Below are 17,170 nucleotides of genomic sequence, written 5' to 3' on the forward strand. Positions count from 1 at the left end.
TATCTCAAAAAAAATTTCAAATGGATATAGATTTCCTGTGAAACATACAATGAATTCAACCCCTTAGCCAGGTTCTGTCGTTACCCTGGACATGTAGACATAGAAATGGTAAGCCGCCTGCAAAGTCAAATGTTGTATGGTTCCTTTGAAATTTGCAAATTTTCAGTACTTCTGAGGAATAATACAAGTTTACCATTTCTAGATTTTTTTTTTTAAGGACCATTTCCAGATTTCAAAACCGAAAAATAGTATAGTAATCCTTTATTTATATATGTTGATGTATTTTGCCTCCTTGCTCAAAAAACAAGGGAGAAAAAAGGCTTTGCAAAAATCTTGAGTTCGTGACGGTTCGCTCCCCCTCTTTAGGGTATGGTAACCTACCTGACTTCGGTCACGGTTCGAGTCCCGTTGTTGACTTGTTCGGTGTGGAGTGGGACCTCTTCTCCCGAACCGCAATGAGGATTAGTCGGGGCCCCGTAAGGATTGACCCGGACACCCCCTGTATTGACACAAAAAAAAAAAAAAGATCCTAAAAGCAACCTAGTAGAAAAAATGGTGTATATATATATATATATAGACACACCCACAGCTGGTAGCATTAATTTGGATGGAGTCAACAGGCAGTGATGAGGGGGAATTAGGGTAGAGGACCTAGAGGCTACGGGCAGGTGAGGTTATTGCAAGTCATAAATATGATTATTGATAGTTGATGAAAGTCTACAATTACACTCTTCTTTTTAAGTGGTGTCTTGAATCCAGAACCTCCTACCTATAATTGCTAATAAATATTTATGTGTGTTTTTATATCTATTATAAGTTCTAAAGTGCAATATGGGATACGTAAATCCTAAGTCCGAAGAAATTTATGAATGATCAATGTGTATACCAAAATATACCCCCAAAAAATCGATTGTTATTTAAAATTGAAATCAAACATCCGAAAACAAAATCGATTAACCAAATTAAATTTTATTGGGTTGAAAATTCGGATAACTGATTTTTTGGGGGCATATAATTAAATTTTATTGGGCTGAAAATTCGGATAATTGATTTCATGCTCACCCTACGGTCCGTGGGAAAGGCAAATTGCGTGGGCGGCTAAGAAACATGGTCAAAAAGTCAGCTTTCCTATTTCCACCAAATGATTAGTATAACAATTAACAAGTCCGCTAATAGATGCAAATTACTTAATGATTAATTATAGGGTTATTATCACTTTATCCCCTTAAACTATATTATTACTATCAATTTACCCCCTAACGTTGTTATCTTTTTATCACTTTACCCCCATAAGTAAGTCAACTCAACATATTAAGAAATTTTAGACAAAAATATCCTTTTATTTTATAGCATTACTACATTGTTATTATCACTTTATTCGTTTAGATTATAGTGATACAATCACTTTAGTTCCTAACATTATTTTCTAGCCATTTTACCTCATCGTTAATCTAAATAGTATGGTCAAGAAATTTTATATATATTTACCTTTTTTATATATAATTAAAAATAAAAAGTTGGAATGGTTATTTTTTCCTTTTTTTTCACTTTAAGAGATCGAAAAATATAAAAATAAAAGGGTTTTCTCAAATTACTTTTTTCACATTTATTAATACTAGGAAAAGAGAAAGAGATAGGAAAGGAGACAAAAAATTAGATTTTGCAAAAAAAGAAAATAAAGAAAAGTCTAACATTATCGTATTACTTTAAGGTTGTCAAGATTAGGATTGGAATTTGGTGGTAAACAAAAAAGTGAAATAATTTTAAAATAATAAAAGTATTTAATTCTTTTTTGTTTGTAATTTTTTTTAAAAAAAAATTGAGCTCTCTCTCTCCCCCTCCCCCTCCCCCTCTCCATCTTTCTAATTTTTTCAATATTAATAAGATTGCCAAAAAGAAAGAAATTAATACTTTGACTTTTTTTCTTGATACTAAAATGGAGAAAAGTCACTTTAAATTTTTTATTATTTTTATTATGTAAAGAGGAGGGTATTTCTTCTAAAGATTTTTAGCTTGCTAAGTTGGTTTAATGGTAGGATAAATTGCCTAAAAAATAACTCTAGGGAGTAAATTGATAATGAGACTATATTTTATGGGGGTAAAGCGATAATAATTTTAAGGGTTAAACATGTCTTTTCACTTTAATTAACAAATTTCGTTAAGTTTGACCGTTAGTCTTGGGGGTAAAGTAACTAAAAGATAACGTTAAGGGGGAAATTGATAGTGACACCAAACGTTAAGGAGGTAAAGTGATAATAACCCTTAATTATATTACTCCCTAATTCTCAGCCTCGTCCAAAAGGCAATGCAAAAATTTAACATACCATATAATAGTGGATTGGAAAATGTAATCGCACCCTACTTTTTATTAATCACACGCTTATCATTTATTTTTATATAATCTAATAAATGAAAATTACATGATAAAAAATTATAGTGGAAATATCATTAACAAAAAGTGGAGTGTCATCAACAATTTCTTAGTGGATTTTATCGGTCCTCGAGTAACAAAATAATTCTAACATTATGATAGTAGAGCGCTTTAACAAATGGGGGGCATGATAACCCATTTGCTAGGAGCAAATCACCTTTAATCTCCATAAACTTAAGTGATTTTGCCGCCTTGGTTTCTTGCGGTTTCAACATGTTATAGTGAGTTTTATATTGTGACAATTGTGCTCTAACTTTAGTTTTTTTTCTTTTTTTTTTGAAAGGAATTGTGCTCTAACTTGGCTTTGGATATTTTATCAAAATTTTGGTGTCAGACTTCCTATTACATTTTGAGTAAATCTTATATATATATATATATATATATATATATATTGACGGTATATATACTATCACAGTTAGATATACGACACATATGTAAAATTTGAGTTTTAAATTTAAATTCGATTTATGTGTCATGCATCTAATGGTGAAAGTGTATACATTGTCAATGTATAGAAGATTATTCCTTACATTTTATTTACTTTCAATTTATCTCACTTTATGCACTTTCATTTTCGCCCTTATAAAAACTAATTTTACTTTAATTACCTAAATACATGTTGTCAAGATAACTACCATTAAGCATTTCTTAATTTGCTATTTAGACTTTTTTTTCAATATAACCATCCCCTAAGCAATAACTGCCAACATAACAATCATTTTATCAAAATAATTTGGATGAATTACTGACAACTCTCCTGTGATTTTATATAATCCCAGATGATCCCCTTCAGGTTTCAAAATAGTCACATAACTCCCCTATGATTTTGTGTAAAGTAGAAAATAGATGAAATACACAATCAATTACGAAGTTTACACCAAACGTACTCTAAGAACACGTGTGATAAAATCTTAATCTCCATGTAATCCTCTTATGGTTTATATAAATATCCACCTTATCCCCTATAATTTTTGCATTTATCCACATAACCCCCCTATACTTTTATACAAGGTAGTTAAGCTGTTGATTGATTTATCATTTAAATAAGGACACTATTGGTATTTTAATTAACGATGTTACATGGATTATTTTTCACTAAATTTTCACTTTACATAAAACTATAGGGGGTAAAGCTGATATTTTCAAATGTTAGGGGGTCATATGATAATAGATGAAACTAGAGGGGTTATATGTAATTTATCCAAATAATTTAGAAGATTAAAATTTTCTTTAACAATAAACATATGTATGTAAAATTCATTTACTTTAAATATTATGCATTTCTTTATTTCACACATATCGAATATACATTTATCACTATTTATTATAATACATACCCGTTACCTTATTCTAACTGGGAAAAAAAAAGGGCGTCACCCTCATCAGCCTCATGCTTGGTGTAACAGAATGTGTAAAACTTATAATATTGGCCGGCTTAAGTCAACTTTCAAAAGAATTCAGATTTGGGCATTACACATTCGTCACAAGCAACTGTACCAGAGGGACAAAGTCCAATACTAAGCGTGCAATAATTTTGCATGATTGTTGCCAAATGGATTCATTTAAAACATTAATTCCAGATACAAATTGATGTCATTGAGATCATTGAATGGAATTAGTCTTTTAGTTGGACATTTTCACTTTGTCAACTCTTTTGCAAAGACTAACACTTCTTGTGTTCTGAAAACAAGTAGGTCACAATAATGCAAAACTCTTCTGGCATTTGCGACTTGACTGTTCTTTTCCTTTTCAATTTATGCAATTTTACTTCTTCATGATTGAAATTTTGCCCCATTTTCTGGACTTCGGCACTTCGACTTTGAAATGCCTCCAAAAAGAGCACAATTCGAAATTTTAGTTTTCCAATGTCTTGAAATGTACTTATATGTGGATTTTTAAAATTATCTAGTCTCCCATCTCCATGGTCTTATACCACAACACACCCAAAAAAAGAAAAACACTTTCTAAGATTCTAATACCTGACAAATTTTCAAACTAGGATTGCAATCTTCGTTAAAATTAAAAAACAAGGTAGAACCATAGTAGAAGATTAATAAAATTAATCTTATAGGATAATTTCAGAAACCTTCCCTAAGGTTTCTAACAATTTCACTAAGCTCCCTTGAAGTTTGAAAAATTACACTTATCTCTCTTGATTTGATAGTTTTAGTAACTAAATCTTAAAATAATATTGACTTGCTCAAATTTTTAAATGAATACCCAAAAATGCCCTTGTGTAATGAGTTTTAATTTATTTTCCTATACAATTATAAGATTATCTAGTATAATTATAAGGAAAAGGTACCAAAATTTTCATATCCATACCTACTGTTTGATAAACAACTATAATAATAATTTTATCACTATGATATGATACTTTTGATGGTATTTTATTATGGATTTAGATTTATAAGATGGAAAGAAAATGTTGAAATAATTCATTTAGAATTTATGAATTTTTTGAGAAGTAAGATTATCATAATTTAGTAATGGTTTTGGGCTATTTCTTTTTATTTATTATCAATTTTAATACCAAAATATAGAAAACAAAAATCAGCAAAAACATTGGATTACATATAAGTTAACTCATAAAAAAATCATTAGTTCTACATTTGGTTACAATAGAAACTAGAAGTACTAGTGCTAGTTATACAGTTTTACTAGCAAAAAATTAAAAAAAAAAAAGGAATATGAAGGAAAAAGAATGAAAAAATAATTTTGAAAGCTATTCTAAGTACAAGCATACCAAATAAGGGAATTTCATTAAAATATTTAGGGATAGTATTGTCACTTTAAATGATAAGGCACGTATATATAATTTTTAAAACCTTGAGGGAGCTAAATGAAATTGTTTTAAACCTCAAGGTAGGCTTCTGCAATTATCCCTTATCTTATCCTTACCTGTTATGGGCTTCTTGAGTTCAAAAGTAGACGCTTAGAATTTCTGTACTAAAAGGGCACTGCTTGCATTTTTGACCAGTTTTATTATCAAGACTTCCTTCAAATCGAATTTAAGCCGCCCCAAAAAAATAAAATAAAATAAAATCCAAGATCAGATTCTACCACCTATAAAAACCCATGCCCAGTTTCAGTCCTCCATCTCTTCACTACACCTAAAACAATTTCTTGCTCTTCATTTCTTGAGTTAGCAATGACAACTTTCCTCTTCTTCACCACTTTGATCCTAACCCTGCTGAGGGCTCTGAAGGCTGATCCAACTGATGGGTTCAGCCCTGTTTCGCTCAGTACTGCAAATTTTCAAGTTCAGAAGCCTTACGATGTCCCTGTCAATCAACGCTATTCCTACGTTGGTGGTGTTCATAAACTGTGGGTTTATAAGACAGACAAACCTTTTTCTGCTGGTAGTACTACCAAACCTCGTACTGAAGTTCGCATTACTGTAAGTTTTTCTCTTCTTCTCTTCTTCCGGCAATTCAAATAGAAAACGATATTTACCGTTCAACTTTTACCCCTTTTTTGACAATACATAGCAAAACAATGAAGTTTGAGTACCATTAATTATGTTACTTTGCTTCTCAGGGCTACGATTACACTTCAGGTGTATGGCAATTCGAGGGTAGTGTCTATGTACCCTCTGGAACCACTGGTGTTAGCGTAATGCAAGTTTTTGGAGCAAGCACTCAGGCCACAACTGCTATGCTAAGAGTCTACAATCCATCCCTCACATACTACAGAAGTCCTGTCCTAATCCCCAACGTCTACAACAAATGGTATCGCGTCAATGTGATACATGACACAGGTGCTGGGAGAGTTAGAGTGTACATTGATGGAGCTTTCAAGTACGAAACTAATGATAATGGTCCCGCTACACATTACTTCAAGTTTGGAGTGTATACACAAGACAATCCTTCTGATTATATGGAGTCTCGTTGGACTGGAATCAGAGTTCTCAAGAAAAACTGAGATATTGTGGCATAATTATGGGATATGTTACGCCCAAAATTTGGAGTTCTAAGTATCTTTAATAAGTAATAATAACTGCACTTTGGCTTGATGGTTGTTGTTTCTCAGTGAAAAATAATGGTTGCGTACAATTCCCTGTACTGCTTTTATTTTGCATTATTGAAGTAATAATTACTGCACTTATTCAAGGTTTTGGAATGCAGGGCCTTTTTTTCTTTTTTTTTGCCCTTCCTTTTCAGCCTATAGAGGTCCAAAAGTTGTTCAATAAGTGTACAATATAGTTGCTCAAAATATGGGATTCCTTCGTTTGTCAAGGGTGTGGAATTGAGAAGAATTGGGACGACAGGGATCATAAAAATTGGGATGAGAGAGAGGGCATTTGTCTAAAAGTATCATTTGTGATTTCTAGATATCCATGTGAAGAACAAATAAGCCTGCTTTGTACCCTCAAATTTATAAGCACTAAAAATTATTGAAAATCGCTTATAAGTAAAGGTGTCAATCACAATTCAATTATATTGATCCGTCCAAACCCAATCAATTCACCCATTTTGACACCTCTAATCATAAATAAGATACCCCCTTGATATTTTTATAGGAAATCGAAACCTGGTTCCAAACTCCCATGAGAACTTATTGCAAGACAAGCAGCTTGATTTAAAAAGCTCTGTTTTGTGGCCAAGAAGTGTGACAGAGTTCTTTTATAAACAAGATAGAAAACGCAGTCCAGATTTTGCGCCTGGCATCTTGGAAATTTTATGGTTAGAGTTGGTTTCTTCGATAATTGGTAAAATTCGAGAATAAGGATTTGGAATAATGAGAAAAGTCAGAAATTTGACTTTGCTTTTGCTTATGTTATTCATTCTAATTTAACCAGCAAATGCAACTGAAGTCAAGTCTTCTGCTAGACTTCCTCAAATTTCAGTAAAAAACTAGCAAATTAGTACCTTGTGACTAATAAGGGACAACAATACTGGTCAAAGCCTCAAAAATGAGGAATAAAAATGATAATTTTTCCCTTTGATAGAATGATTTCCGTTACATACGAATCATTGGTTTGAACAAAAACACCTGTAATTCTCTTGGACCTCTTGGTCTTGGTCCTTGTGTGTGTAGAAGTCTTGGTCTTTGTTTGCCACAACAGAAGTTGCTGGGAAAGTGTTGTAACACTTATTCAACTTTTTACTATCATAGTACCGCATCTTTTGTGAACAAAATAGCGCATTGTACCATTTACCCCAAAAAAATAAAAAGTCTGGCCTGTAGTACTGGCTATTGTTAGATCACAGAAATTTGCAGATCTTCAGATAAGTTTATTTGATTGCTAAACCAGATAGAAATCTGATGTCCAAGGGAAAAGAAGATACCATGATGGAGACATCTTCCATCAATAACACTTGTTGCTTTGATTTTGCTTTAGATTATCTGGCCTGGCTGGACAAGTCCTGTAACTCCTGTTTTGACTGGTATCCTGATATTTGGAAGCTGAAGATGGAGGTAAGGCTATTGAAAACCTTTTTTCTGTATGTCAGAAATTGTAGGAGGAGGAGAAGGAGGAACAGTGGGGATGGGGAAACCTGTGTGGAGCATGGTCACGAGAACAAGGGTAATGCCATGTCTGAAACTTTAAGGCTTAGTACTATTTCTTTGAGGATCCAAGAATTGCTTAATGGGATGACGCATCATCTTCACTTAGCTTATCAGAGATATATCCATTCCCGTGCATTGGATCGTAGACGCATCATCCAAATTGAGCTCAACGGGTCCAGGGAAAATATCAAGTTGTTTCTTGAAACTGATATCAAGAAATCATGCATCCTCACCTTGTTGGACTACCACTCGCTAGGTGATCCACGACTAGTTATGGATCTCATTGATTCCCTTGTAGAGTATCTGGATGATCTTCGCGGGAGAAAATGGGAGAAGCTAATAGAAACCCTTCAAGAGAAGCTAATGTTGTTAAGGAATCTCATTGGCTTGGCCACAGTGCAAGGTGTTGAGCATATGCAATTGATAGATCTCTTGATTCACGTTGAAGTTGTGGCTGCACGCTTGATTTCTGTATGTCGGTTTGCAGAGATGATGAAGTGTTCGATGAAATGGAGTACAAAATTTCTCAATTGATACAGGAGAAGATTAATCCTGTTAACCCCCAGGTCCAAGAAACTTATATCCATGTCCTGACAGCTTCAAAGCAATCGAGATCATCATATGCTTCAGCCCTGGAGGAGAATGAATATGCAGCGGCCAACTTTGTTGATTCTCTCCTAGATTACCTTATCGATCTACTAGGATCTTATAACAGTTTTCAGGTTCAAGTGAAGGAGCAAATGCTAAAACTCCATCAGAAAATAAGATTCATGAGTATCGTACTCAAGAAGAAGTTCAATGAGCTACATGATGAATTGAAGGATCTTATTGGAGTTGTGGCTTGTGATGCAGGAATTTTGATGTTCACCCTTTCTCCAAATGAAATGAAGAAGGCTTGGCTGAGGAAACAGATCTTGCACTTTTCCATTTGCTCAAAGTGCTCAAGTATATAATGGCAGAAGTAGCACACATGTATCCACTAACATCATCATCTTCATTTAGTTTTCCCAGGACCAATGAGTTAGGCTCTGTTGATTTGTTCCTAGAAAATCTAAAGGAACTAGCAAGCTGCGATGAAACTGATCATTCACTTGCTTTCCCAGTTGATAGCATCGACATAGTCCAAAAAAATCTCACATTCTTAAGATCTTTCCTCGAGAATATGAAGGAGAAGCGCAATCAGAATGGCAAACTCAAAACTTGCTGGAATCGTGTTATGGAGATTGCATACAAGGCAGAGTTAGTAATTGACTCGATAGTTGTCAGTGATAAAGGTCATTACTTTTTGGATGCTGTTGCTGAAGACATCAATCTTATGAAGATCGAGGCCCAAGAGATCTGTGACAGCACAAGTTATAATGGTGAAATCAAGAGAGTTACCAGGGCTTCCGTTCATATGCCATCTCAATTAACTGCCGCCATGAAGATCTTATGGGTCTTGGAGACGAGGTGGAAACTATCACTGACAGACTTACAAGAGGAACAAAGCAGTTGGATGTTGTTCCTATCGTGGGTATGCCTGGGCTTGGTAAGACTACATTAGCCATTAAAGTTTACAGTGATCCTTCAATTAAACTGCACTTTCATATTCATGCTTGGTGTTATGTTTCTCAAGTATACAGCAATCACAATTTGTTAGTTCAGATTTTATGTAGCATTGATTCTAGGAGTCCTAACCAATGTGTTAAGATTGAAGAAGTTGTTTTGGCTGTAGAACTATACCAGCGTTTGAAGGGACATAGGTATCTCATTGTTTTAGATGACGTGTAGGACATTGGGGCATGGAATTTGTTGAGAAATTCACTACCGGATGATGCCAATGGAAGCAGGATCATGTTCGCCAGCAAATATCAGAATTTGTCTTCGCTATTTAAAGGAGATTGCAAGCCTCACCATCTTCGCCAACTTACTGATAAAGAGTGTTGGGCTTTGCTGCAGACTAAGATATTTGGCAAAGAAGGATGTCCTCCTATACTAAGTGAAGTTGGATTCCGAATAGCAACAAACTGTAAAGGACTACCTCTCATTGTTGTCCTGGTTTCTGGAATTCTTGCTACTACTGATCAAGATTGCTGGGAAGAAACTGCGGAAACTCTAAATGCCAGCATTATTCTTGACACTGGAAACTGCATGAAGACTCTTGAGCAGAGTTATAGTCATTTACCAGATAGAAGGATGTCCTCCTATACTAAGTGAAGTTGGATTCCGAATAGCAACAAACTGTAAAGGACTACCTCTCATTGTTGTCCTGGTTTCTGGAATTCTTGCTACTACTGATCAAGATTGCTGGGAAGAAACTGCGGAAACTCTAAATGCCAGCATTATTCTTGACACTGGAAACTGCATGAAGACTCTTGAGCAGAGTTATAGTCATTTACCAGATTATTTGAAGCCATGTCTTCTTTACTTTAGTGCATTTCCAGATGAACGAGATATTTCTGTACAAAGGTTGTTACAGCTTTATATTTCTGAAGGATTTGTTCAAAAGACTGAAAGAAAGAGCTTAGAGGAAGTGGCCAATGACTGCTTGATGGATTTGATTGCTAGAAGTTTAGTTATGGTTACTCGAGAAAGAACTCTGGGAGGTGCCAAAGCCTGCCAAGTTCATGATTTGGTACATGAATTTTGTGTGGAAAAAGCCAAACTAGAAGGTTTTGTACATATAATTGATAGGTATAAAGACCCTTCTTGTCCTACAGGACCTTGCAACTACAATCCCCACCGACTGTGTATTTACAATACAATGGTAGAGGTGGTTAAGCAGTCAAGGCAATTTTTTCCCAATTTACGCTGTTTGCTCTTCTTTCCTAGCTATGAGCAGAATGCTACAGATCTGGATTTGGGGTTTTTGATGTCTAAACTTCTTAGAGTGTTGGATTTGGGAAACTTTGACTTTTGTGAATCATTTCCATTGGAAGTACTATGCCTTGTTCACTTGAGATACTTGGGGATTAATCTGAAAATAGACTTTGTTCCATCTGCAATAGCCAATCTCTCAAGGTTACATACTTTGGTGGTTTATGGAAGCATTACTCATGTCGAGTTGCCAAAGACTATCTGGAATATTAAGACGTTGAGGCATCTTTGGGTATAAAGTTATTATATATACGGTTTTAGTTTTCCCAGTGACAATCTTGAAGAATCCCCGGATTTAGTTCATTTAGAAACTCTAAACCTTATAATTGATCCCTCTTCTCAAAGCTTGCAAAAGATACTGAAAAAGTTACCCAACATCCGCAGGCTAAAGTGTGTTGGAGTCTCAGGGCTCTAAACAGCATCTTCTGGAATTTGCTATGGGACTCTGATGCTGGATCATTTGAGTCTACTAGAATCCCTAAAGGTAGTATGTGGATTTGAAGCATTCGAGTTTGAATTTCCATTAAATTTGAGAAAGTTGACTCTCTCATGCAATGACCGGACATGGAGTGAAATTTCAGCAATTGGAAAGCTGCCCAACCTTGAAGTTCTTAAAGTTAGAGATTCCTTTGTGGGGGAAGAATGGGAAATGAAAGAAGGGGAATTCTGTAATCTTCGATGCTTGGAGCTATCAGATTTAGGCTTTTGCAGGTGGACTGCCTCTGCTGATAATTTTCCCCGTCTTGAGAAATTGGATTTGCATTATTGTGAGGCCCTGGAAGAGGCCCCTTCTTGTTTAGGGGAATGTTCGACTCTTGAAATGATTGAGGTGAAAGGGTGTAGTGAGTCTGCTGTATGTTCTGTAAAGCAAATTGGACAAGAGCAGATGGAAATGGGAAATCAGGGTCTAAAGATCATTATGTGAAGTTATTGCTGATCCATGTTTTCTTGGTACTAAGATCAAATTGAAGTTATTGGTGATTTCTGTTTACTTACTACTCAGATCAAAAGGAGTCACAGACTCACCGCCCTCTCATCGTATTTTACAGTGGTGAGCCATTCCTGTCTTTTCTTGAATTGGATAGAATCAATTCAGAGTGGGATTCCATTCAGTAGGTTAGATGTACTACCACAGTACCACTTGTATATTCTGAATTAGTTCAATGACAGCTATTCATGTTTCTTTAAGCAATTTCTGGAGATCCCAATTATTTGGTCTCAACTTGATTCAGCTATAACTTTTCAAAATGCTGCTACAGATTGATATGATTTTTAAAAGCAGCAGAACACATGTCATATGTGCGAGGTGCCCTTTTCCGTTCCTTCGATACATTGCAACCAGAGTAATGCAGACTTCTACAAACAATTCCAGCCCACCACAGGTCTTAATTTAGAACTCCCAATTCATGACATCCAACAGCTATTCTAATTCTCACAAAGGCAGTTAACAAGCAAATCGTGTTTTGGCGCAAGAAAATGACAGAAAAATTAGTCGAATCACAGAACTTCATAAAAGAGCTAATAATGTTTGATTTAAAACTATTTAGACCTGAATCACAGAAGCTAATAGAAGAGCTAACGAATCAACAAGATTGACAGAAGTTCCAATATATCACGTTGATGTTATGGTTGAGAAAAGATATTGCAGGTAAAATATGTTCAAGGGACAGTTTCTGATGTTAATGGGTGCTTGATACCCAATTCAGAAGTAGTAAATTTGGTTGGGCAGGGTTGCAATGTATTCAGATGATTGTGCATGCATCTGAAGCTGTCCCTGTTAGTGGAAATTATCCTAGCTGTAGAAACTTTATACTCAGATATCACTTTACTATCTCTTATTTGTTGCAAGATCGTAGTTATGAGGATGATTTCTTAGTATAATTTGCATTCATGCTACTGCTGAGATGTTATCTTTTTCATTTTTCTGCTGATAGTTACTTGGAACAAGGGAGGGAAAGCAAATCCTACAGATCAAAAGCAAGGAGCAGCAATTCTGTGATCACCAAAACTTGGTTAAGTTTAGGATCTCTTTAATGCAATGTAACCAATTTTAGTCACAAAAAATTGTGTGCCTTTCAAACCTTGGATTGGTGTTGTTAGCCTTCATTTAACTCCCGCTTTTCTTTGTTCATCAATCGTCTAGCATTTCTGATGACAAGCAGCTCAAAATTAAATGGTGCTACAGTGGGAAGGTATGTTGAACTTGAACAGTAGGAAAAAAAAGAAAAAAATCTGTGCTAAATGAGAAGTGTAACTTCAAATTTCAGTAGCAAGTGACTTCTGCTGATTTGTGTTCTCTAGACACTGGTCTGATTAACTGCACACGGCATCATTGAGATGAGAAAAAATAAGAAATTTTAAATTGGTTGGTGCTAAGAAATTATAGATTTCGATTTAAAAAAATCCAAGAAAAAGGACTAATAATACTAAAGCATTATCAAGAAAAATCCTTGGTCTACATTGTCTTTATGATTGAATTAACAGTGTGGTTCCACAAAACACAGTTTTTTTTTTCCCATGAGCGCTCAATTACTCTACTTGAAAGATTAGTATTTTTACCACTAAACAGTAGAGGTTTCTTTTACCACTAACCATGTGTTTTCAGAATAGCTAAAAAAAAAAAAAAAAGGTACGTTGATGTCCTGATTTAGTTGTCAAGATTTAAACCGCCAGAGTTAGAGGTCCTGTCCAAATGAAACCTGATTTAGTGCTTGTATTCACCTTTTCAATAGTTTTTCAAATTTTCATGCTTGTACTAGTAAATGGGATCTATTATTTTGTCACAGGGTATTAGTAAATAGAGTGATTTCCTAGTATACATCCTATTCATGCTACCCTTTTGATCCAGTTTGGTTAATTGTAGAATCTCTTCATTGCACATACCCAAAAAAAAAAAAAAAAAAAAAAAAAACTATGAGCCTTTAGAAATGGTTTGTATTTTCTGGTTTTCTATTCTTTCTTCAATTCTCTTGTACTTTTTATCCCAATCAGCTGAAAAGCCCCTTGCTACATCACTCTAGAATGCCCTATGTTCGTCCTGTATTTTACTGGAGTCAAGACACATTTGTATGCCTGGATAATTATAAGGCTAGATGTTCAAACACATTTATCAAATCGAAGGAATACAAAAATACTTAAAAATATGTAAGATATTGAGATTCAAGAGGCAAAGTCACTACAAGAACATTAAATAAAATATTTAATGGGATTTTTATTTTTCGAATAAATACATTGAGCATCAACTACGGCGTCAAGACGTGGGAAGACGAATTTGTGGTAGAATTCACAAGATGTGGAGGAGATGGTGGCTGAGGATAACCATAACCACCGGAATCATCATGTTCATCAGCTGCATCACAATAACCACGAAGGATGTCACCTTCTTCAGCAGTGTAGCCAAGAGAGCCAAGCATGGAAGGCCAGCAATGGTGTTCAATGGTTCTGATGGCACGGCAACAACTCGGTCCAAGATAGGTTTCCCCATTAAGGAAAAACAGAATGACTTCTCCAGTGCAAGACCTCAGCTCAAAGAGAGATTCCCAACAAGTAGCCAATAACGAGTTATCACCCTCTTCATCTTCCAATTTTAGCCTACCCATTAGGGTTGACGATTTCGAGTTTATCGGTCGAGCCATGAACATGGAGGGTGTTATGGAAATGGAACATGCCATTAGAGCTAGAAGGAGGACTTTGGAAGAGTAAGACATTGTTGGTTTTTTTAAGTCTTTAATTTGTTGTGGAGGATATTAGTACTTGTTAGTGTATTTATAGAAGGCAAGTTATGTGTATGGGGAGGTGAAGGGACTATAAACAATTTATGTGAAGGAAAAATGGACATGGGATTTGTTTAATTTTGTAACCGATGGAAGGATAAAGTTGTTTATAATTAAATGACGTGATTATCATGCATGGGAAATTTGATAATGCTTAAATGAAGTAATTATAATGATTAAACGTGTTAAGCTTGGTGATATTAATTTAGGTAGTGTTCGTCAGTTCATGGGGCTTCTCAGTTCTCATCATAAATGACAAGATATATGCTAGGTTTCAGATGTAAATGGCTCATTAAGTCCCCTGATTGCTGCTTCATCTGTTTAGGAAAATTAGTAGAATGTCACTTGAGTTCCAAGTTATAATCACTTTGCGTTTCAGGTTTAAGACAGTGCATTTTGATTTAGGGAAATTTGCCAATTTGGGGTCTGTTTGTTTCCGGTGAAAATCTTTCCCAGGAAAATATTTTCCTAATTTCCCGTGTTTGGTTGCACAAAAGTTACTGAAAATATTTTACTGTGTAAAAGTTTTTCACTCATCCTATGGAAAACAACTTCTCTTCTAAACTTACCGAAGTTGTTTTCCTAAACGCACGCATCCCGCTTGATAAAAGTATCTGTCAAACTTTCAAAACTTGTAGTATATTCAAAATCAAAAAAAGGCCTCACCCTGCTCACCCTATTCTAGTAATTAATTATGTATAATAGGGACATTCTTTTCTAGAGAAGCTTTCAGCAGTGAGAGTGCAAGATATATGTCACAATAAGCATTGCGTATGATTGATATTTGACAATGAATGGCCAGCAATTTGTTTATTGCTTAAGGAGAAAATTTTTATTCATATATACATTTCTCTAAGAATTTTTTAAAGTTGAACAATGAGATAATTTTTTTTATTTTGCATGGGAAGAAGTATGTGGTTATAATGTGTAGAAAGTAAATATAGAGGTAAAAGTGAAAATATTTCAAAAGTTAAACAAACACCAGAAAATGAAGTAAGAAAATATTTTCAATAGGCTAACCAAACACCTGAAAATGATGAAAGTGAAATGATTTTCCTGGAAAATATTTTCTCAAGGAAAACATTTTACTCCCAACCAAAAGGACCCCTCTCTCATATTTTCAAAAAAAACTTTTTTAGTCCTTCAAATTCAAAATCAACCAAAATAATTCCTCATAAAAAAAAACCTGCCTATTTGGTTCCAAAACTCATTTTTGCTCACTTTTTCTGCAAAAACTGCATGACTACCTCATGTGCTCATCTTGGTGAGGATGGCTTGTGCAAGTGAAGGAGACGTGCATTTCTTGGCTAGAGGAATGAGCGAAAATGAGTTTCGGAACCAAACATGCAAACTTTTTATATTTGAAGGATTATTTTGACTGATTTTAAATGTGAGGGACTAAAAAAGTTCTTTATGAAAATGTGAGGGACCAAATTGGCAAATTTTCCTTTGATTTATCAATTATTTCATCTAGGGAAAATAAGTTGTGTAAAGGAAAATAGGTTATGTTGATTTTGCCCAAAAGTAGTATTTTGATCACTTTGAATGTCTCCTCATGTGATAGAATGGTTTTTTTTTTTTTTTTAGCCAATACTTTGTGTTAGATGATATGTGTGTGCATATATAGATATATGATAGGCGGATATACTGCAGTAAAATTAGCCATTTTTATTTTTGTGTACCCAATCAAATTCTTTCAAATGGTTAAACGATATGGCTGTCAGAAAATTGTACTCAAGAATAAGAAGCTTTCACCCAAGCAACTTTGAAAAAGAAAAAGAAAAAAGAGTTAGAGTGGAACCTTAAGGTATCTCATGCATCAATTTACATAAACCATTTTCCAGTAAAAAGTAAAAACTACCAGACAACTGATTATCTTGAAGGGTTTGATTTCATTATCTCCTATTCATTTTGCTTCATTGCTTTCTTTTAGGGCAAATTCTCTAATCATGGTCAATTACCCATCTGTCTTTTTTTCCTTATTTTTATTTTTATATCAAAGTTTCCTCTTGGTTGAAGAATTTGCTTTAACCCTTACATATTTTTTTTGAGGTAAGTAGTATTTAATTAGCCTGCTCATAATTTACCATTACAGGGCTCCTCACCGTATTTGTGGAATTTGTAACTAATTTCGGGGAATTTTCATAATTAATCTCGATAAGAAAGGCGAATTTTCTGTATTTCAGGAAACCTCACGCTTGAATTTTAGAAGTCATAGCCAGAGATAACATTTTTTTTTTTTAATCTCGACAATAATCATCAAAGTAGGTAAGTACAAGTGTGATAATTAATGGAATCACAAAGCATAGACAAAAATTTATAGCAAAGACAATTATTCATATTGAAGTGGTAAAATGACTATTACTACTTCAATAAGCAAACTCGTACATAAGAGACTAGCTAGGAAAGCCACCAAACCTCCCATAATTTCCAAAACAACATACCTAATCAGTGATAACACCTGCAAGATAATCTAGAAATAGAGCAACACAACCACAATCATCAAAGGACTGGAAATAAATTACTTAGACCTCTTACATTAAACATAATAGTCTTAATTATTTGTGGTAATTAATTGGTGATTATCGACTAACGA

The 17,170-nt window shown here is 34.5% G+C and overlaps 3 protein-coding genes across 3 annotated transcripts; 2 read left to right on the forward strand and 1 right to left on the reverse strand.

Moving 5' to 3' along the window:
• The first annotated feature begins 5,476 nt into the window (after positions 1–5,476).
• LOC113777896 (citrate-binding protein-like) lies at positions 5,477–6,547 on the forward strand. Its single transcript, XM_027323127.1, has 2 exons — positions 5,477–5,831; positions 5,972–6,547. Exons 1-2 carry the CDS (start codon positions 5,583–5,585, stop codon positions 6,353–6,355), a joined length of 633 nt encoding a protein of 210 aa, XP_027178928.1. The 5' UTR covers positions 5,477–5,582; the 3' UTR covers positions 6,356–6,547.
• Positions 6,548–8,897: 2,350 nt separating this feature from the next.
• LOC113776832 (putative late blight resistance protein homolog R1B-16) lies at positions 8,898–11,726 on the forward strand. The gene is made up of 5 exons (XM_027321889.1): positions 8,898–9,473; positions 9,716–9,982; positions 10,113–11,033; positions 11,147–11,285; positions 11,383–11,726. The coding sequence occupies exons 1-5, from the start codon at positions 8,898–8,900 to the stop codon at positions 11,724–11,726; spliced, it is 2,247 nt and encodes a 748-aa protein (XP_027177690.1).
• Positions 11,727–14,016: 2,290 nt separating this feature from the next.
• Positions 14,017–14,418, reverse strand: LOC113778869 (egg cell-secreted protein 1.1-like). Its single transcript, XM_027324393.1, has one exon. The coding sequence runs from the start codon at positions 14,398–14,400 to the stop codon at positions 14,044–14,046; it is 357 nt and encodes a 118-aa protein (XP_027180194.1). The 5' UTR covers positions 14,401–14,418; the 3' UTR covers positions 14,017–14,043.
• Between the last annotated feature and the right edge of the window lie 2,752 nt (positions 14,419–17,170).

Source organism: Coffea eugenioides, chromosome 7, assembly GCF_003713205.1.
Source record: "Coffea eugenioides isolate CCC68of chromosome 7, Ceug_1.0, whole genome shotgun sequence".
Lineage (NCBI taxonomy): Eukaryota > Viridiplantae > Streptophyta > Magnoliopsida > Gentianales > Rubiaceae > Coffea > Coffea eugenioides.